We start from the raw sequence: 23,113 nt of genomic DNA, 5'->3' as shown, positions 1-23,113 counted from the left end.
ATTTTATTTTTTTATACAAAACTGTTGGCTTTTTTGGCTTTTGATGGCTAGAAATGTAATTACAGTGTGCTAGCAACGATCAATAACTCTTACAAAAATAATAAATGTCAACCAATTAATCTGACAATTGCTTCAAAATTCTCTTAGCCCCAATGAAGAGGACTTTTATTGGTGGCTTGTTTTAGGAGAAAATTCAGAAGTACTAATCAAAAGTAAAAGAAGGAGAGAACAGTGTTAGAATCGAATTTCATTAAGTAAACAAATGTTTACAATAGTACCTTCACATTTCCACAGCTACGAAGGAATTTATAGCCATGAACAGACTAACTTAGAATTACTCCTAAGAAACTGAAATGCAGTACGGAAAAGTAAAGAACTTGAAAGTAAAGTATTGGAAAAATATAAAGTAAGTAAACTGATTTTTGAATCTGGTTCTGGGTCCTCTACTATCAGCTTTCTTCTCTATTTATAGGCCTTGGTAGTAACCGTCGAAGTGCCTAATAACTGTCGAAGTAGATGATAATTGTTGAAGTAACTTCCATGATCATGGGACATGGCTCCAAGCATTTTGCCTTCACTACGCGATTTCTTGCAGTTGAGCTTCCCTCTTGAATTTGGATTTAAATCTTCAAGAAATGTTTAGCCACGACACCTTGCTCTTTTTGATTGTTCTAGTACTTCGTAGATCCATTGCCATTGATATGATTTGCCACATGTCCTCTAATGATTGGAGACCTTTACTAATTCCTCAAGTTACCCTTGATGGACCACGTGTCAAGCTGTGACTCACTGATACAAAATATATGGCCAACATTACCCCCCACACTAATATAACCAATACTTGGTAATATTAGTGGATTGATGCCCTACTACCTACGTTCTCGGGTGTGCATGGTAATTAATTGTTCTGGAAGTATAATCGCCTTCAAGCAATGTTTAAAACACTAAACTTCCCCTTGTGCTTGAACCTTACTTCCACTATCTATGCAAACGAAGAGACTGATTCATCCTTGATTGCTAATCAAACATGTTCATTCAGTGATCAAGCATGTGAAGAGGTTTTGCACAATGATGGTCGATCTCGAAAGAACTCTTATGCATTTATTAGCCATACCTATCATTCTCCATTTATACAAGTTATGGAGGTTTTTGCAGAATATACACCTTTAGAACAAAAAGTTGCTCATATAGACTTCAAAGTCTATAGACTTCAAAGTCTATATTCACCATAGATTTGTTGAATTTGATGACCCTACTTTGGTTCTTCCTTCTTCTCGTAGCTTAGTGTTATAATCCTATGTACCATTTGACTGTCTTCGCTGCCTTGAAGACAATTTACTATCGGCAAGGTATACCTCCACCTTGCCAAGCAAAATAGTGCGGAAGACTCCCCACTTAATCGAAGCTCTAGGACTGAGACCCTCACACTTGGCCAAGAAGGCAAAACTCGGCTCTTTTGACTGGTTAGAGTGTGTGAATGAGCCCCAATTTCCTCCTTCCTTTGGAGTGGACCCAATTGCACCTCTCATTCCTTATAATCCTAACCGGATTGAGGAATTGAAGCTCACCCTCTTTGAGGATCGGCATTTTGCCCCCTATCAAGCCCCAGCTTTTCCCACTGCCTACCAGGAGTACAAAGCCCAAACTCTACTTACTGCCTTCTCCCACCTATCCTTTGAAGTGCTTTGAGATGACATCCCTCATAGTAATATAGTCTCTCGAAGCCATACCCTCAATCTAGTGGCCCAAATATAACTTCATACCTTCCTGGACCAACTCCCTCTCCTTCTTAATTGCTATAAAAATGCATTGGCCACTGGTGAATCGTTGGAAGAAATCTTTACCACTCGTATTCAAACCCAATACGAAGCAGAGAATCTCTTTGAACAATATGAAGACTTCAAGAACCATGATTTAGCATACAGAGAGGATGCTGATATGGATGGGATGGATAGGATGGATGAGGTGGAGCAAGCACTGAAGCAAACATAATTTGAGATGAAGGCCCAACAGCTTTTTCACCAAATAAGGGAACACCAGCTAGAGAAGCCCCAATTAGATAGGATAGAGGAAAGGTTAGAGAGAGAACATGTATTCATTGAGTTTTGCTGGACTAAGTTCCATGACCTCATAACCTTTTCCATTCCTTATTTTTACGAAGTTGCAAATGTAACCAAATAGGCCCCTCAATGTAATCATTTATTTATTCAATAAATTATGGGTTTCTTGCTTCCAATTACATGGTTTGTATTTGTTAATATGTATGACCTCAAACTCGTTCTTATACTAGCAGTTACTAGTTTTGAAGTAACCCATTTATCCTAAAGCATAGTCAACTGTTTTGAAGCACAATCCCTTTCCCCAAAAGGTAGTAAAATATTCCCTCGAAGGAAATTTCCTTTTTAGAAAATCCAAAAATGTGTTTTCAAAACCTTTGAAATTAAAAAATGGGTTTATCTTTTCCAATTTCATGGTTTGTATTTGCTAATATGCAAGCCTTTGATCTTAAAACTCATTAACATATTAGCAAATACTGGCTTCAAAGTAACTCATTCATTTTGAAGCCAAGTCAAACACTTCGAAGCACACTTTCTTTCCTTAAAAGGTAGTAAAATATTCCTTCGAAGGAAATTTTCTTTGTAGAAAGTCCAAAAATGTGCTTTCAAAACCTCTGAAATTAAAATATGGGTTCATTTTTTCCAATTTCATGGTTTGTATTCGCTAATATGCAAGCCTTTGATCTCAAAAGTGATTAACATATTAGCAAATACTGGCTTCAAAGTAACCCATTGATTTTGAAGCCAAGTCAAGCACTTCGAAGCACACTTTCCTTCCTCAAAAGGTAGTAAAATATTTCCTTTGAAAAAAAATTTCTTGGTAGAAAGCCCCAAAATGTGCTTTCAAAACCTCTGAAATTAAAATATGGGTTTATCTTTTCAAATTTCATGGTTTGTACTTGCTAATATGCAAAAACTGATTAACGTATTAGCAAATACTAGCTTCAAAGTGACCCATTCATTTAAAGCCAAGTCAAGCACTTTGAAGCACACTTTCCTTCCTCAAAAGGAAGTAAAATATTCTTTTGAAGGAAATTTTCTTAGTAGAAAACCCAAAAATGTGCTTTCAAGACCTTTAAAATTAAAATATGGGCCCTAACTCCACATGGGTCAAATGAAGCTTAAATAGCTTAGAACTACTTGACCCGTTAGGTTAAATGGTCAAATTAGACAAGAAGGTATAAAGCCCTAATTCTTGTGCTCTTACATATTCACTTGTCAATTTCTAACTCTTACTTCACTCTTACTTCCCTCTGTGCTTACTTTAGCTCTTGTTCTTCCTACCCTTCCTATTACTTCTTCAATCCTTTCTTCTACTCTCACCAATGACTACCTCTTCCTTTACAAACCTACTAGTTATCGAACATCTTTGTCCCTCGATGGCCTTAAGAAGTTGGATAAACAAAGAAATAGCCAAATATAATGAAGGCCACAGTGCAATCGATGGAAGGTACGTCATCCTGCGCTATCACGCAAAAGGTGAATATATCCTTGGCCCTATCTTTACTGAGGCTCCTGCTGTAGTTTCCGCTTTGCACCCACATTTGGAGGATCACTACCTTCTTTACGAAGGAAAATTCAACTGGGGGTTGGAGGGCCACTCGACCTTATCACTGCTGGTCCATATTGAAGACGGAATGTGAGGAATGGTATGATTGAATCATCGAGGCTAGAGAACAAGATTTAGAGGACCTTTATATCCTTGATTCCCTTCAACTTTCCAAGTTCATAATTCCTAAGGATCCCTTCCTTATCCCAGCTGCTCTTTGTTTTTGGAATTCTGCTTTCAATTTCTTTCAATTTCGGTGTGGTATGATGGCCCCCACCATTTTTGATATGTGCCATCTTCTAAGACTCTCACCCATTGGTGACCCCTTTGGTCCTGATTACCCAGACCTTGCGGTTTCCTTCTCTACCCTTGCTTTGAATCCTTCTTACAGTGAGTTCATAGAAGTTGAGAATAATAAGGAAGGTCCAGTGACCAACTGAGAATTCTTTTCTTTTTATTCTTTATTGGCTTTGTAAATTTCTTTTTGATACTTCATCCTAAAAATAATGTCTGAATTTATTCATCTTGTCAAGGCTCTGGCTTCAAAGAAGAGTATAGCCTTGGCTTCCTATGTTCTAGGCCATGTATATAGGGTTTGTTCCCAGTTTTGTGAAAGGTCTCTAGAACCCAATCAAGGAGGCCCTATTTGGGTTCTGCTTACTTTAGTGACTTCCATTCTCGCTGCTTAAAATTTTTGGTGTAAGAGCCCGCCACCTACAGAGAGAATTATGCCAGATTCTCTTTGTATCTTTCTAGTTTTGCTTTTTACTTTTCTTACTCTCATCACTTGCCAGCCTTTATTTGACCTTCATTTTTTTGCCCCTTCGATGCTGACGTGAGGCCGACATGGTTAAGGGCCTTTTTGGTTGATGTGACGTATTCCAGGCCTATTCATAAGGAAATGTGAACCTCTATCTTAATTCCTAAGGAGCTCTTCATTGTCACTATAAACCCTAGGGCCTATAAGTGCATCGCTGAGGCTTATTGCCCTGCCTAACTTGCAAGGCAGTTTGGGCTTACCCAGGGGATCCCAGTCCCTCTCAGCAGCCTTTCTAATTCTGAACTTGATGCCAGATTTTTGAAGGTGCCAAAAACCAGGCTAAATGAAGCAATGGTCAAGTTTGTAAAGGACTTTTCTAGCTTCGAATTCGTGTCCTTCACTAGCCATGGTGGGGTCATGCAAAGATTTCAAGACTGGTGAACAGCGAACATGGAGGTGTAGCTTACCACTCCCACCCTAGACTTACTAAACGGGCTGGGTGTGCCAATCCATGGTGGGCAAGCCAAAACTAAGGGGGTTGGCGTACCCATTGCTTCCACCCCTACTGTTTCAGCTATTTCACTTAGAATTACTAGGGCTGCCACCAAGAAAGGTACATGCTTTACCTCTTTTTTTGACTTTCTTACCTTCTTTTACACTTTTCTTAACCTTATTGCTCATTTTACTGCTATAGGGGCTTTGCAGAAGGTCTTACATCAGCGAGCACAGGTCCTTGTCACTCTGAAAGGAAAACAGCAGGAATTAAAGAAAAGAAAGGCCGCTTTCAAGCTTGATCCTATAAAAGTGTTACCTGGGGTTCCTTTAGAGGAAGATGAAGAAGAGAAAGAAGAGTCTCCTACAAACGAGGAAGAAGCCCATCTCACCTATTGTCGAACTTATTATGGATTTTACGCATGAAGGAGTGGCCAAGGCAGTAGAAAAGGAACAGGCCAAGGAGCTCATTGTGTTCCAGAGGTAAGAGAAAAAGAGGCAATAGAGAATCTCAAGCGAGGAGGCTACTACTGCTGAGGTAGTACAAAAAGTGGCTGTAAGGAAAAGTAGAACTGCTGAACATCACACTCTTTACAGTTCTCCAGCTACCACCACTACAACTGCTAGTAATCCTCTTGAGCTCTTTATGATTCCCTTTGTGTTTTACATCCTTTATGCTAGCATTGCCCTTGCACTTCTTTCTTTTGAAATGCAGCAGCAACTAGCCTGTCCCTCTCCTATCCAATGCCAGCATCTTTTTCTCTAGAGGGGATTGAAAGACCACCTTTGAGCCCCACAAAATTGGTGACCTTAAAGGGAAAAGGAAAAGCAGACACTAGAGCACGAGTTATACGCCACTCATTAGTCCATTGAACAATAAGGTGTCTTGAAAAGGCTTAAGAATTGCATTCATTTGCATTTGAATGTCAATATGAGATAACTTTTGAAAATGTGTATATGTGAAAGTATGCATACAATGTATTTGTTATAATATAGGTTTTATATAGATAATGGTGAGAACAAGAGGGAATGAATTGGAGGAGTCTACCTCTAATCGTCCTGATCGGATGGAAAGAATGATGTATGATATGGCTGAGAGCCTGAGACAAAAAGAGCAATGGCAGCAACAGTAACCACCACCCCCATCTCCGATGCTTGTACCATCGAAACAAGATCATCAAATAGATGACCGAACCATTGCTCTCACTAAAGAATTCAAAAAGATAAAGTCGCCCTTGTCCCATGAGAGAATTGATCCGCTAAAGGCTAAGGCCTGGGTATTAGGAATCAAGAAACTATTTGAAGTGTTTCCATGCACAGAGACACAAAAGGTATTGCTAACCACCTTTACTATTGAAGATGAAGCAAGAAGGTGGTGGATGTTAGTGCGAGATACCAACAAGGGAATTAGCTGGGTTCAATTCTTAGAGATTTTCTACGCGAAGTACTTCTCGCAGTGTGTTTGAGATAGGAAGTAATAGAGTTTGAACAATTGAAACAAGGAAATAAATCAGTGGCAGTGTATGAGGCCCAGCTTGCTGAACTAGCACGGTTTGCACTGCACATGGTCAACACAGACTATAAAAGGCCAAAAAATTTGAAGGAGGTCTTTGTGATGTAATTCTTGACAGAATTAATGTGTTGAAACTACCAAAATATGTTGATATTTTAGACAGAGCTCTCATAGAAGAGACAAATCAGGCTACCCGTGACAGAAATTTTGAGTGGAAAGCCAAAAGATAGAATTGGAATGTGAACAAAGGGACATCCTCAACAACAACTAAGAAAGCAAGGTTGTGAAATTTAGGCAGTTCAAGTTAGAGTGGTAATTCAGTACCTGTTTGTCCGGATTGTGGAAGAAAGCACGGGGGTTATGTGTTACTAGACTACTAGGACTTCATTCTAGTGTAGGAAGACAGGACACATAGCAAGGGAATGTCCGCAATTCTGACTGCTACAAGGGATAATCAAAGACAGAAGGGTTTTTTCTCTTGTATCGGGGGACACTCAAAATGCAGAAGTTGTAGTCTTAGTTACACTCTCTATTTGTGGACAGTATGCGTATGTTTTGATTGATTCAGGATCAACCCATTCTTTTGTTTCTATGCAATTTGTGCCTAGATTGAATAGACCGTTGGAAACTTTAAGATATTGTGACAACCCCGACTCATGGTTAACGCTAATTCATGATTAAGCATACTAAGTAAATGATTAAGATGAAATCCTAGATTAATTATGTGAGTGTGTTGCTTTAAATGCATTCTTATCTGTTTGATATGGAAAGATTTGTTCATGTTTTGATTTTAATTTGCAAATTGAAAGCCTTATCGGCAACCAATTCAGAAATTGACTTATATTATATGCTAATTAGGAATTATAGAAATTTGTGGTAGGTTTAATTGAAGTTCGATTTAGAGTAATTAAATTAGAATAAATAATGCTAATTAATCTAGCTTAAGTTATTTACATGTTTGCCATTAAGCAGGTTTTTACAAGACCATTTCTTTTTTTCACCTTATACATGTTTGACACCATCCATTTTCCACCTTCTTGCACAAAAATGTGTGTGTGTGTGTGTGTGTGTGAGAGAGAGAGAGAGAGAGAGTAGGAAGAAAATTGAACTCAACTAGGCAATTGCTTAAAATTTAGAGGAAATTGAAGAGGACTCGGAAGATTAGGCTACCACACTTGGGAATTCAAGAATTAAGGTAGGAATCTGCCCTTTTAATTGTGAATTAAAGTTGTTTAATGCATGGGTACATGGAAATTAGAGGCTAAAATCAAGAAATAGCCTAAAGAGTAGATTTGAGAATCAATTCATGCATGCATGTCCATATCATGGAGTTTTAAAGTTGTGTTCATGAGATTTTCTCATGCGTGTCCTAGATTGAGCTTAATTATAGGAGATCATCATGTTTTCTATAAATTTGCCAAGTTTGATTACGTTTTGAAGTAATGAAGTTCAAGAGAATTCTTGCATGTTATGTTCTTGTAATGTTCATAAAGTTTAAGTTGGGTTTTTGCACAATTGGCATACTTTAGGGCTTGGATTTCATGATTTGATTTTTTAAACCATGATGTTTTATAAGTTTCCAAGTGTTTTCTAGAATTTTGTCCCAAAAGGATGTGTTTGGAGGTGTTAAACCCATGGTTTGAACTTTGGGAGCAAATTTGGAAAACCCAGAATTTTGCTTCCATACTCGAGCGAAGCATTCCACGCTCAAGCGACCACCTTCATTTTCATACTTTCGGTTGAGCGACAAAAGGATGGCTCGAGCGTAAATTGCATGCTCTCAGGCGTTGGTGTGTCTAGAAGCACACTGGAGCGACGAGAGTTGCGCTCGAGCGAAGAATTGTGTCTTACGCTCGAGCAAGCATCGGGCGAAGATTTCATGCAACTAGAACTTTTCACATTTTTGCAAACCGCTTGAGCAAAGGAGTCTACACTCGAGTGACCACTCACATTCGGTATGCTCGCTTGAGCGAAGGAAGCTACGCTCGAGCGAGACTCCTGTTTTCGGCAAATTTTGAAAAACATTGGTAAGTGCATTTTTGCATCCTCATTTCATCCTAGGCATTCCTAGACCATGTTTAAGACATCATAATGAGGTTAATGAATTAAACCACACCAACACAAGTAGACAGAACAAGTTACCAATTCCGGATGTGTAATCTAGTATACGTTCATTCTGTAACTGTGTAGGGGTACGCACCTCAAGGAAGCTGAATAGCCTGTTTACAGCCCCGTTATCTGTGAGTAACAATGTTGTAAAGATATGTTCAAAGTGTATTATCTTCTGAATGATAAATTATATTGTTTCTGAACGATTACTTTTATCGATCGAATGATGATCCTCTTTTGAATTGTATTCGTGGCATCCATAGCATATTGTTATTGTTATTGTTATTGACATCGCTATTGTTACAGAGATCTCTATCAGTTCCAAATCTTGGAACTATTGTTATTGTATGATGACCATCAATTGATTGGTCGGTCTTTAAGACCTAGTGTATTGTTGCTATTAGATGTACCACGTATGACCTAAAAGAATATGATGGATCGCACTGATTGAATCGAATGATTGATTGACAAAAGATGTTAATCGAAAACGTTCTAATGCTAATTGATCATTTTAAAGATTGAAGGACATCTGTAGACCGCCCCGAGAACTCCCGAGCTTCGCGTCGCGAAGGGCACGAATTCGTTTTGTTCTTAGGCTACTACAAGTTCGGACTCAATGTCATGGTTCTGAATCTAATCTCACAAAGTGCAATGTGAGACCGATAAATCACCAAAGAGTCCAAATCCGGCAAATCGTTTTGGAAAACTGATTTTTATAAAGAAGTGCCAAACATGGATTGATTTGCCAGATATAGAGTCGCCACCTAAATATTTTATTTTGGGGGAATTTAGGAAACCCTGACTCGTGCCTAAGGCCACGTGTCTGTCATCGCCAAAGTTGCCTCGGCTCGGGAACTTGGGTACGAGAGGGGAAGGTCATGCAATGAGCACCCCCGCTCGCCCGATCAAAGATTGACCTGTACTAAGCATGATATTTTGTTTTTGAAAACACATGTGTTCTTATTCTGGTTATTAACCTAGAATTACTATGTGATGCGCATAGCATACAAGTATAGACTAGATTGCCTAAGTTGGAACAAAACATTGCATGTTCGTTTGTGAAAATGATTTGAAGTTGCTACTCGCAAGTAGGTTAAATTGAGGATTTCAATGAATTGTTCCAATTCAAGCAACCCAACATTCACCCACAGGCATTCAGGCAGTTATATCGAATAAGCAGTTAGCCTCATGGCAAGCATGCTTTCATGGAAACATTAACACACATGCAGTATGCTAAAGCGTAAACACTCACAGTGTACTTCGAGCCAAAACAAAGAACTAGTTAGAAATCATGCATGATCCTAGTTCATGTTAAAATGGCTAATACAACACATGCAAAAATGCAACTTAGATAGGCTCGGCTATCCTAAGATGTCATGTGAAATGCAACTTGGTACATGTATTCAAATTGAAATTGAAATACAATACATTTAGTATGATGTGCCGAGCCCAGTGCATGTAAGATAGATGAATGGATGCACGCATGCAAGCATAAGGTATGCTAATCGAAATATGCCCTAAAACTAACCATCGTAAGCGGTTAAGTAAAAGGGAAAAAGAAATGAGGGTTAGAAGACATGCATCACACACACGCACGCTTATTACAACAGTTGGCCCTCTCGACGAAGGGTCCGAATAAGAAGTTAACTAGCTAATCTAAGCTAATTAAACTAATTATTATAACACAAAACTAATTAACTAACAAGCTAACTAATTATTACAAAACAATTAAGCAGCTAAACGCATTAACTACTTAGGTACAAAACCAAAGCATAAACTAGCTAAGCAAATTAGCTAAGTAAAGCAGTAAATCAAGGTCCTCAGAGGGAGAAGAGTGCACGCATGCCTGGTCGCCTCGTTTGGAAATCCATCACGATGCCCCAACTTGCCTCTGTTTTCAATTGTTCTAGGAACCTTGCACCAAGCTCCAGAAAGCTTCCAACTCACCTTAGGAACCTGTGGGAGGGTGGCTGACTAGTTGTTGATGTGGGAGACCACCTGCCGACCACTTTTTTTTACTGAAAACCAGAGAAAGTGGTCAGCCAGCTAGTTTTTCTGGCTGGCCGACCAGTTGTTGCTGCCAAACTCCAATTTGCTGCAACAGAGAGCAAGAAAGGGTATGGCAATGTATTTGCAAGATATGTGTGCACAACCACCCTCCCTATCATTTCATAAGCTCAAGGGAGTGTGGTTCTCGACCCTCGGGCCACCAATCACGCACCTCGATGCATGATGGCCGAGAAACCAAATTGCACAATTCAATATGAAATGAATGCACACATAAACACATAAAGCCTAGAACTCTATCATGTATGATCAAGAGTGTCGACGGTCGAGAATTGAGGCACGTTTCATCACTTCAAGTATGAAACGGTCCCTCGTTTCTTGTGTTTGGACTAACACCCAATCCAAACACAATGCAAGCAACTCAAGCATGCAAACATGCAATGCAACTTAAGCATGCTAAAGATAATATAAGGCATGCATGCACAATGCAAATGGCATGCACTCAATACAATGCAACATGGCATACACAATGCAAAGAACATCATAGCATACATAATGCAATGAAAGATGGCATACTCAATGCGATGAACAACATGGTATACACAATGCAATGCGACCTAAGCATGCACAATGTAAAGAACATGGCATACTCAACATGCTCAATGGACTTAAACCAAAAAGGACAGACCTCAGCCATGCCCAAAACAGTGGCCATAATGTTAAGAAATGAAGGCACAAAAGCATAAAGTAAATGCATGCACATGCATTGGCCTATCAACTAGGCCTAAGAGCCCAACCTTCAAGAGTGCTCAAGGAGTGACAAATGTGGAAGTGTAACAACACTAAGTGCACTAATATAAGGTATGAAATGATGCCAAATCATTCAAACAAAACAAGTATAGCATGCAAAGGTCCTTTAGCATTAAAGCTAGCCAAGAGGACTACAAAGGGGGCATGCAATACATGGCACAAATGCATGAACCAATCATGGACAGAGCTCAAATAGGTCTAAACAAAGACCAAAACATGCTGAGATGAGAGCTCAAGGGCCTAGGTAAGATGGCATACAAGCTAAGCCATAAACAAGGCAACAATGCATAACACTCAAAGGCACTTAAAGAGTGAATGAAGTGGAAACATGGCAATACTACATGCTCTGAAATGTCTTGGTAAATGATGCCAAATCATCCAAATAACACAAATGAAGCATGCTATGGTGCTCAAAGCTTGAAGCTAGCCTAAGCATTTGTACTACAACTATGCAAAACATGAAGCATATGGTCAAGGCAACCTAAAACAGTCCTAGAACATGCCAAAATGAGTCTAAAACATGTATGAAAGGAAGCCAAAATAAGCTAGCATGAAGGGCATAAGGCATGGAATATGCAAGGCAAATAAGGTGGATTACACTACACCTATCAAGACCAAGCATGAGATGGCTTCGCCAACAAAAATCAGAGTTATATCATGGCAAAATAACCCCAAAAACATATTGAAATGATAGCTCGCAAGCTTAGGCATGAAGGCATACACAATGACTCATGTTTAAGGCATAAAGGGCAAACCCTCCAACGCATTGAATAAGTGAAAGATGCAAGTGTATGGCCATGAAACATGCACTGTAGTCACATAATAAATGATGACAAATCATTCAAATAGGCCAAGCAATGCATGCTAGTGGACTTGATACACAAAGCTAACAAGCTAGAATGCACTATAGCTATACAAAGCATGGCATGCATGACCAAAACAACACAAATTAGAGCTAGAGCATGTTAAAACATGGACAAAAGCTTCTTAGAGTTAAGCTAAAAGCATGCTAGAATGATATGTTAAAGCATGATACAGATTAAGCTAGTAAAGGAAATTGCACTACAAGTGCAAGGAGCATGCAAGGGCCAACCAAACCAATCCAAAACAGATCTGAAGCATGTTAAAACAACACGAAAAACCTACTGAGATGGACTCAAAACAAGCTAGAAAGACATGCTACTTCATGAAGCATACAAGACTAGTTTGTGAGATTTACACTACAAGTGTATTATGCATGAAAGGGACGATCAAGACAACCAAAAATAGTTGCATGCGATCTCAAAATAACCCCAAATACATGCTAAGAACAAGCCAACACGAGCTTAATAAACATGCTCAAACATGAGGCATTCAAAGTAAGCATACAAAACACAAGGAGAGGGGATGACCCTTTCCTATTTGGGACCCCAAAACCACCTTTCCACTACTGAAAATCCTCTGGATTTCAGTGGTAGAAAGGTCATGCAAAGGCTAGAACAAGAGCCAAAAGGGATGGCTCAAAACAAGGTCTAACAAGGCCTAAGAGGGAGTAGACCACCCCCAACAAAAAAGGACCTTAAACAAACATGCTAAGGACTAAAAAATAGAATTTTTTTCAGTTTAAAGTCAAGCCAAAAACAACATGCAAATAGGTCTAAAAGCTTAAGCAAAGATTAGGATTTTAAGGGTTAGAAGCTCACCCTTGAAGAACTCCTTCAAGACTGTAACTCCAGCAGATTTTTCTTACCAAAACTAGCCCAAAAACTTCAAAAACAACTTCAAGGGACCTCAGCTCCAAGAGTATGGTGTTTGAGTGTGTGTTTATGTGTTAAAGTATGATAAAACTACACTTTTGAGCACAAATATGAAGAGAAGATGCCAGATAGATACAAAGGTGTATCTATATCTCTCAAGCACAATTTTCTGACCCTAGAGAGGGGAGGAAGAGGTTCTCTTATATAGAAAACCAAGCCTCAAGCTTGTTGAGGAAACTAAGGGTTTGTAGACACCCCATTTTTGACCGTCCTCAAGACTTGGACGTCACTGTTTGAACACTCAGTGATCATCCTTGTTTGTGTTCGTCTTGAGTTCCCGGAGGTCTCGGCTACACGCGCCTTGTCTCAGGATCTCTCGACTCAATTGTTTTGTGTTTGGTTTTGCACCAAACACTTGTTTTTTTGCTTTGGAGGGCAGGGAATGGCTTACTGGCTATCCCCACACTCCATCGGCTAGGGCTTGAGGCCACCGGCTATGTTTTGTTGCCATCGGCCAAATATTTGGCCGACCAGCACTCTTTGTAGTCGACCGGCCATTTTTTTGGTCAAATTGCATTTTTGGCCGGCCGACCACTGTTCATCTGCTTTTTCAGATATTTTTGTGCCAGCTGTGATAGCTGGCACCCACTTTGCTCCCCTCCATACACGTGTATGGAGGGATCTCCCTCTTGACTAGCTTACTTGAGATGCTTTGCAAGAGTGATCTCTATAAGAGGGAGGCTGTTCTCCCTCCATTAGGGTTACAAAAAAAAAGCCAGAGGAGCTCTGATATTAGGGTTAGGTCATAGTGTCTCTATCCTATCTCTATATTTCTCTCTCTCTCTCTCTCTCTCTTGCCTTGTGTGTGTTTTGTCTTACTTTTGTGCACAAACACCTAGTTCTACACCTTCTCTTGGTTGCTGAAGGGCCAGAGGGTTGTTCTTGGTGTTCTTGACTAGTTTTGAGCTTTAAGGACCAGCTGGAGCATTGTTCTTGAAGAAGGTCAACAAGGGTAAGAACTTACCCCTTTTATTCCCATTTTTGCATAGCTTTTTCACCTATCTTGCAACTATTTTTGAGCTTAGCATATAACATATAAAAGTTCTATTTTTTAGTGCTTCAAATAGTTGGTTGAGGGTGTTTTAAGCTTTGGGGTTGTTTGACCCCTCTTAAGCCTTGTTAGGCTCTATTTTTGTGCCATTTTGGTGAGCTCTGGGACCACATTGTTTAGCCCTCCTCACCACTGAAATCTTGAGGGATTTCAGTGGTGAGGATGGTTTCTTGAGGTCCTAAGAAGGAGGGGGCCACCCCCTCTCCTTATTGTCCTTGAAAAGGTCCATTTTTGCCTCATGTGTGAGCACCTAGTTTAGGTTCATGTTGACCATGCCTTAGCTGTTATTTGGTAGTATTTTTCCATGTATTACCTCTATTTCATGTTGGTTTAGAGACACCTTGCATGCCTTGCATACATGTCTTGTAATGCCATCATTTAGCCTTAACATGTCTTATGCTTTGAGCCCTTGTTCTAGCATGTTTTTGGCCAAGCTTTGTGAAGCTTCCATGCTTGTTTTGGTATGCTTGAAGTCTGTTTTGGGTTGCTTTGGTTGACCATGGCATGCTTTGTATAGCTACCTTACATTTTGGCTTGTTAGCCTTGAGTTCCGGACCATGTTGCATGCTTAACCTGTTGAATTGATTGTGATAGAGGTTGAGCCCCATTGTTCATTTATGTGCATTTCACTCCACATTGAAAATGCACAACTTAGTTTCTTGGGCCATCATGCATTGAAATGCGCGATTGATGGTCTGAGAATCGAGAACCATGTCCCTTTGAGTCATGAACATGATAAGAGATGTGTTGGTGCATACATTTGCTTGAAATGAATTGCCATGCCAAGTTTTTCCCTCTGCTGCTGTCAAAAAAAGGTTCTGCAGGAAGTTTTGACCGGTCGACTAAATACAGTGCCGACTGGCCATCCATTGTTGGCCGATGGATCAATTTGTGGTCGGTGATCATTTCCCTTGGCCGGTGGTGTTCATCCTCAGCCAGTGGTGTCCCACAGCACTCAAAGAAGCAACCCTGGGACTTTGGCAGTCTTTAGAGGAGCAGAGCAGAAAAAACAAAGGCAACTTGTGCATGGTGGTGGGTTTCCGAGCGGAACCGAGCGCGCATGCATTGGGCCCTCTTCCCGAGGCTGCTTTTACTGTCTTATTAGATTAGTTAATTTTCTTAACTAGTTTAATTTGTCTGTAATAATCAATTAGCTTGTAGGTTAATTAATTGTATTATTCTTTCGAACCCTCTGAGTGAGGGCGATTGTGTAATAAGTGTGCGTGAGTGTGTGTATGTCTCCCAACCCCACGTCTTTCTTCTCTTTTATTTACTAGCTTTCGATGGTTAGTCTACGGCATATTTAATTTAGCATCCTTATGCTATGCATGCATGCACCATTTATCAGTGTTGCATGCATCAGGCTTGGCACATCATACTAACTGCATAGTATTTCAAATCAAACTTGAATACATACTATCTGTTGCATTTCACATGTCATCCTTAGATTAGCTGAGCCTATTCTAGTGACATTCTGTATGCGATGCATTAACCATTTTAACATGAACTAGGATCACGCATGATTACTAACTAGTTTATTGTTTTGGCTTGGAGTACACTGTAAGTGTTTTATGCTTTAGCATCTCGCATGAGTGTGAATGTTGATATGACAGCATGCTTACCATGAGGCTAGATGCTTATGTGATATAACTGCTTGAGTGCCTGTGGATGGAGGTTGAATTACCTAAATTGGAATAATGCACTAAAACTGTGAGTTTTAAGCCCACTAGATAGTGGCAAAAGCATCTTTTTTAAAGCCCACTTGAGGGTGGCAAAACCTGTATTTTAGCCTACTTGCGAGTAGCAAACCATTTTCAAAACAAACATGCAATGTTTTGTTCCAATTTAGGCGATGTGGTCTATACTTGTTTGCTGTGCGCATAACGTAGTAAATCTAGGCTAATAACCGGAATAAGAACGCATAATGTTTTTAAAATTAGATATCATGGTTAGTAGAGGCCGGTCTTCGGACCGGGCGAGAGGGGGTGCTCATAGCTGACCTTCCCCAATCGTACCCAAGTTCCCGAGCCGAGACAACTTTGGTGATGACGGACACGTGGCCTTTGGCACCGAGTCAGGGTTTTCTAAATTCCCCCATTAAAAAAATATTTAGGTGGAGACTCTGTATCTGGCAAAGCAGTCCATGTTTGGCACTTCTTTTCTAAAAATCTATTTTTCTCAAAATGATTTGCCAGATTTGGACTCTTTGGTTCAGATTAAGAACCGTGACAAAAATCGAGTCCGAACTGTAGCACGAAGGCCTCATGCGGGCGCGTCTACAGTTTCTGGCGACTCTGCTGGGGATTTAGAAAACTTGACTCGAACTCATGATATCTTGTTTTGACTACACTTACTTGTTTCTTTGCATTGCATGTGCATTGGTGCGCCTAGGACACCGTGTTTGCCATATGCTATTCCTGAACGGTTTGTCGGAGGCTTGCTTTGTCAAAGCATGCCATAAGGCTGACCGGTTACGGGCTTTGCCAATATGGGAGCACAAACCCCGGTTTTACCGGGGCACCATTTTTGACCATTCGACCTAGTGCATATTCGGAATCTATAGTGACCATTCCAAACTAGGACAGGTTGCTTACCCGATAGGTTGTTTGAAACCGCTACGTGCGTAGTGAAACCCTAGCTCCTGACAAAATAGGACAGGGAAACCCTACCCCAACATAGGGGTGTTTTGGCTCTCACTTATCTGCTATGTGCTTTGGAGTGTATCTTTACAGGGGGAACGCGCATATCAGTTTGCAAGTTTAGTACCAGGCCTGAGGGCATCAGTATCAGTGTTTTGGGGATCGGTTATATCTGCGGGTATCAGGTTCAGTTTTTGGGGCAGTGATTTTGGGGAACAGTGATCAGTAATAGGGTACGGTTATTCAGCTATGCTTGTGTCTGTTCTGATTGGGTTGAAACGCTGCGTGTTTTCTCTTTCAGTTCAGAAAATTAGTTCAGAATAGCCGGTATTCTTCTTTGCTGAGGCAAGACAGATATCTGATTCGTCAGTCATCGTTCAATTCAGTGGACTTAGGATGACGCAGAGTTCAGAGGAAATTGTGGTTATGGCAGCCGCGTTGGACCAAGGGATCATCTTGCAGGATGAGACCAATGTTGATGTACTGTATCCGCCCAGGTCGCCTGCTGCGCGCCCGATCTGGGAACCCCAGATGTTTCAAGTTCGTGAACCTACTACATTGGAGTTAATGGGAATGATCAGAGACCTCCAGATATCCGTGGCCGATTTGGCCTATGGAATGTCGGCTTCGCCACCAACTGCACCGTATGCCGGGAATTTCATACCACAGGAGCCCCCGCTACTGGGGCGGATTGTGATTGAGCTCAGCCAACCAGAGGTTGCCTCCAGCTACAGCAACGACGTGTCAGCAACAACCGGGCTTCGCTCTGATGTAGTAACCCGAACCCCCGATCAGGCTGAGGCTAGAGGTAAGAACAAAGTGGGAACAGATACTGATCCTGTCGAACAACTGCTGTGGGCAGTCGAGGCTTTGAAAGCCAGGGGGATGAATAAGCAACAAGTACTCGCAGTCATGACTAAAGCTATGGATGATGCTTTTCCCACTCCAGCCGAGGGCAGTTCAAGCCAAACAGAAAATTGGGATGGGCCCCGTCATGCCAAGACAGTTCCTGTCATTCCCAACCCTGCACCAGGAAAAGATCAGAAAGCCAAGGCAGTGCCTGCCGACCCTTTCGCTAGTGCATCTAGCAGGAACCCTCAGACTTCAAAGTACCTGCCTCGAGGGCGCAGAGTCTTTCATGCCCTCTGCATGCCTTTGTCTAGGGCATTTCAAATATTGGCTAAAAAGGGGCATCTTAAACCCCTCGAGCCTCGGCCCCTCCCGAAGAATCTCCCTCTCTCGCATGATGCTACCTTGTACTGTGCGTACCACCAACAGTCCGGTCACAGTACCGATGGTTGTTTTCGCCTTCGTCATGAAGTGTAAGATTTGATCGACAATGTGGTCATACTCCCACCTACCTTAGCAAAGTCTGTTACCACTGAGCTGTTGGACTTCGAAGATACTGCAAGTATGTGATTAGGGGTTGGACCACCTGCGGGTGGCGCTCGGTGCATTTTGGATGTAGTGTCTGGCACGCACTTTTGAGCATCTGTGAATGCCAATTTTTGTGGTTTCTGACTTAGATGTTGAGTCAGTTTGGTGGTCTTGTTTTGAGTCTGTCTCTTTGTTTTAGTCTTTTTGATTAAGGGTCTGTCTTGTTGCGTCGAGTCAGTCCCATTGTATAGAATGTCGGGTGATTCCGGAGTTGTTGCCTTGAACACCCTTTTGTTTTGTAATTACCCTTTTGCTTTCTTTTTAAATCTGTCTCTGCCGTGGCGCCAGTTGCAACCAGGGAATCTGAATGAAACAGTTGCGGCTATCACGTTTCCGTGCTTACTGCTATTTTGAACCGGTTGTGCCCGGGGATTTGAATGGAATAGCAGTACATTCCACCTGCTCTCTTGTGCCCTGAAAATCATTGCATTGACCTAAGTTTTTCAAAACCTTCTTGAACACTGTGGTAAAAACAAAAGGGAAGGAATTCATCGGGATTTGCAAAACTCCGATCAAAAGAGAGGCGTGCTAAGCCCTTAATGATTGAAATCATGCTTGTCAGCATGAGTACTGAGAAGGACCCTGGCTTGATCCAGACTGGTTCCACACTATCTTCAGCGCAAGCTATTTGTCATTTCTTTAAAAACTTTCAAAAATAAAATGTTTTGCGCGGTCCTGCGAAGACCTGTGTGGAATTGCTCTTGAGATTGTGTAGCTTAGGATCGCTCTCAGCCTCAAGACTTGAGCCCTTGCTTCAAAACCTTGAACCACAATTCGGAGTGTTCAACGATCGACCATCAAGAGAGGCCTGTGCGGCCAGATTGGAAGCGGCCCTCGAACAAAAGGCACCAAAGTCAGATCAAGAAGATCAGATCTCATTAGAAGAAGCTTGTGAAGCTAGAACAGAAGCACCTCTCTAACTAGGGGTAAAAATGTTTGATGTGCTCGAAGAGCCGTAGATGGGTCCTTCAGCAAATCAATATAACAGTCATTTTCCTGGATTCAGACGACTTCAGGGTCTCAAAACCATTTGGCATGGACTTGTTACACTTTTACCCTTTGAGAGGCTCACTGGGCTAAAAACCCAGAAGGGCGACCCAGACAAAAGTTAGAGCAAGAGAAAATACAAAAAAATGCAAAAGAAATGAAAAGAGAAGAAAAGAAAAGAAAAAAAAGAAGAAAAAGAGAAGAAAAGAAAAGAATCGAAAAGGAAAAGAAAAACAAAGCTCGCAAGGTCGAAAACCCGCAACGGGCGCCTTGGCAAAAGTTAGAGCCTAAAAAGTGAAGGTTAATACCCGAGTGTACCCTAACCGGAACTATGTAAGGCTTGATTCCCATGTTTGGGATACGTAGGCAACTTCATCCTGAAGTCCAGCCCCCAACGCTTTCATAGCGACTAAGTCCATGTAATGGTTTTTAATCATCCTTGATTCCCATGATTGGGATACGTAGGTAGCTTCGTCCTGAAGTCCAGCCCCACGCACTTTCAAAGTGACCGTGTCCATATATTGGTTTTGGCCATCTTCGTCTTCTCTGTATCCAAGAGTTTGGTCGTGATCATCACTAATGAGGATTGTTTACAAAATGCTGCGGCGTTATCCAGACAAGGGGCAACTTTCTGTTATCATGGGTCGCCATTCAAACCAGGGGCAACTTTTCGTTGCCATGCAGTGCCATCCAGACAAGGGGCAATTTTCCATTGCCTCCGATCCGAGGTTGTGCATCTCAAGAGTAAGTTCCGTGCTCATTAAGCATTGACTGTTTGCAAAAATAGTTTTTGAAATTTTTTTACTGAGGTCGACCGTTTTCTCGAAAATTATATCATTTTCCAAAATTGGACCATTTTCTTGGACCCAAAAAAGGAAAATTTTCAGTGCTCATAGCCTGATTTGCAAGATTTTCAAATCAAAAATCGCACAAGTATGTTCATCTAACTCTCGTGTTGGTCAAAATTGTTTTCGTAGAAACCAAAACAAAACAAATGGTCAAAATGATGAACTAGGGGCACAGTTGAGTCAGGTGTTCTGTCTTTCCCCCGTCATCAACATACTTGCCAGAAGAGCACAACTGGAACTGTCTATAAAGGGCTGAAAGCTCCCAACATCCTCCGAGCAACAAGGTATCAAACCAAGTGCGAAGCACAAGCCGGAATGGATCAAGATACTCCATTCCCTCATCAGGGGCATTGATTAGGCATCACCGGAGGGAATAGCCGCGAGCTAACAGTGTTGGGCATAAACCCACAACCTCTTGCTTATTCACCGACCATATCTGGAGAGGGATGAAAAAAATGAGAGAGTAAAGAATAGAGGGATGTGCGCTGAAAAAAAAAAAAGTGAACAAAAGGGTTTTGAGAGAAAAAACCGAGACTGAGGGCCGAGAGATGTGAGAATCACAAATGAGAAGAGGGTGGGAAATAATACTCGGAGAAACTGGCTCCTCGTGATCTGAGAAGTCTCTCGTTTTATAATGCGTCGGTGTGTCGTGTCTTTTGTTTTGTTTACCTTAACTCTTGTTTTGGGTCTATTCCAAGTGTGTCTCGTTATGTTTAGGTCGTATACCTTTGGTAGATTCGTAGTATGTTGTGTTCAGTCGTAGGCTCAATACCCGGTTGAAAACCCTCTCCTCAAATCATTTGTGCTCAGAGTGCTGTGCCATTCTCCACATTTGTACAAAGTAAGATTGGTTCTTTCAACATCCGCAGGGTTTAACCCAGGACTTGTCAAAACAATAGAACCAGGACCTATCTGAAGCTTTTGGGTTCCAGATTGCAAAGCAAGAAATTTTGGAGCATTTGAGTGTGTTTCAACTTCGGCAGAGTTCAGAATGAACCGTGTATCCAGAATGGGTAATGTGCTGCTGTGGGCTATGAGTTCAGAATGAGCAGTGTTCAGAATGGGTCGTGTGTTCAGAATGAGCAGCGGGTTGTGCAAGTTGTTTGTCATTAGCTAGTTCACTATCTGGTTATTGCAATACAAGCGTTTGATTTTTAGACAAAGGATCAATCTCATTTACATTTAGGTGTAATATGATGCAATGCGATGCAGAGTATGAAATGTACAGATGTAACAATTTTTCAAACAAAAAGCTTTATTTCATTTCATCATCTTTTTCAAGTACAAAGTTTTGGAGAAAACAGAAGAAAACCTGCCCGTGGCTGTACAAGGTACTCTAGCTACCAGCAAAAAAAAGTACAAAAGAAAAAGAAAAAGAAAAGCAGCAAAATTTGGATCAATGTCAAGCGGCCTTAGGCCTAGGGGTTTGCCCTCGTCCTCTTCCTGGACGAAGGTCCAAGAGCATCACCATCAGCGCCATCATCTGAACCCGAGTCAGTACCGTCTCCAGTCTCCTCCTCAGATGACTTCGCCTTCGTCTCCGCCTCGGACTCATCGTCATCGGGGACAGGTGTCTGTGAGCTACTCCCAACATGAGTGCGCCCCACCTTGGTGCGGGGGTATACTCTGCCCTCTCCATCTCCTCCTCAAACAGGAACGGATGGTCCAGCTGGAGCACCTCCTAAAGTAGGAATCTGGAAGGGATGCTGAAAAGTACAAATGGCAAACGCATCAGTATGCTACAGAATGCAGTATATGAGTACAGTGTGCGAATACTGTAGGCAGTGTATTAGTGCAGAATGCAATGTATGAGTACAACGTGTGAATACTGTGAGTAGTATGTCAGTGTAGAATGCAATGTATGAGTAAAGTGTATGAATGCCGTGAGTGGTGCCGTGAACAGTCTGTGGGCGACAGTATGTCAGATGCCGTGAGGGCAGTGTATCCAGTGTGGTGTTGTGCATTAGATATGTGAAACAGTTTATGTATGGTTTGAGACCGCGGTCAGAGAAACATACCGGAATGCTGTAAATCGCCAGAAGGTCGAGGCTCTGCTGGAGCATCCCCATCACCGAAGCGGTCAGCTCCAGGGACTGGCGAGTGTACTCAGAAGAGGCCTGTAAAAGTGTTAGGAGTCTCAGTATCCCGCAAAATATCAAGTGAATTGGAATGAAATGACTGTGCAGAATGCAAAATGCAGTAGTACATACCGGAGGCAAGCCATAAAACCCGACTAGCTCGTGGTCTGCCAGAGGGGGAGCAATGGGAATCTGGTAAGTCGCCCCACCCCGCCCTCGGCATGTCATCGTCACGGGCAGTGCTGGCCAACTAGCCCCCTGTCCCCTCCGAGCTCCACTCCTGCCACGGCCCCGAGCCACCCTCGGCGCTCCTGCTTCCACTCCTGCTCTTGCTCCAGCTACCGGCGCTGCAGGTCCCCCTCTCTCAGCTCGGCGGCCACTGCTCAAAGGCCGCATGATATACGTCCTCACATACTCTGAGTAGTCGCCTATGCCTCTGAAGTGGGTTGCATCCCAGCCGATCGTATAGTCGGCCATCTGCTCGGGAGTGAACCTCTCAGTCTCCCTCATATGGTCAAGAGGGTGAACCGGGACTATCTGCTCCGGCAAACCCAGGGTCTGACACAAGAAGCGCTCACCCAGGTACCAGGCTCGACAGACCAGGCCCTCCAATAGAAGTCTGAAGCGGGCAGTCTCCTCCGCACCGGCAAATCGCTCCCGCATCTCAGCTGGCAATGGAGCCCAAGGCTGCTAGGTGATCTGAAAATGAAATTCAGTTTGTTATCCACTGTTATGGAAAATACAGTGCAAAGCGAAGCTTAAATGAACCACAAGTTCTAAACATACCTCTGCGGGGGTGATGATGTCAAAATAGCGACGGAAGAAGATGAACGTCTCCCGAGGCCTCCGCACACACCTCACGTCGAAGCGGCGGGAGAATGGAACGCCAAGTGGGGTCTCCACATCGGGTACTGGGGCGAGTCTCGGAAAGTAGGCGTAGACCCATAACTATAGAGAAAATACCAGTATGCTTATCAGAT

General features: G+C 42.0%; 1 protein-coding gene across 1 annotated transcript; it reads right to left on the bottom strand.

Annotated features, from left to right (window-relative positions):
• Positions 1-21,292: 21,292 nt before the first annotated feature.
• Positions 21,293-22,832, bottom strand: LOC145803156 (uncharacterized). Its single transcript, XM_082896490.1, has 3 exons — positions 22,266-22,832; positions 22,074-22,172; positions 21,293-21,761 (listed from the first exon to the last, which is right to left on the bottom strand). The coding sequence occupies exons 1-3, from the start codon at positions 22,794-22,796 to the stop codon at positions 21,702-21,704; spliced, it is 690 nt and encodes a 229-aa protein (XP_082752616.1). The 5' UTR covers positions 22,797-22,832; the 3' UTR covers positions 21,293-21,701.
• Between the last annotated feature and the right edge of the window lie 281 nt (positions 22,833-23,113).

Source organism: Camellia sinensis, chromosome 11 (genome assembly GCF_055761805.1).
Source record: "Camellia sinensis isolate YWXY chromosome 11, ASM5576180v1, whole genome shotgun sequence".
NCBI classification, from domain to species: Eukaryota; Viridiplantae; Streptophyta; class Magnoliopsida; order Ericales; family Theaceae; genus Camellia; species Camellia sinensis.
This window is presented reverse-complemented; position numbering and strand designations above follow the sequence as displayed.

Coding starts and splice junctions, on each gene's coding strand:
- LOC145803156 (XM_082896490.1), bottom strand. CDS start 22,796: ATGCGGGAGCGATTTGCCGGTGCGGAGGAGACTGCCCGCTTCAGACTT. Junction 22,173..22,265: donor GGTTTTATGGCTTGCCTCCG/GTATGTACTACT, acceptor ACACTTTTACAG/GCCTCTTCTGAGTACACTCG. Junction 21,762..22,073: donor TGGCGATTTACAGCATTCCG/GTATGTTTCTCT, acceptor TGTACTTTTCAG/CATCCCTTCCAGATTCCTAC.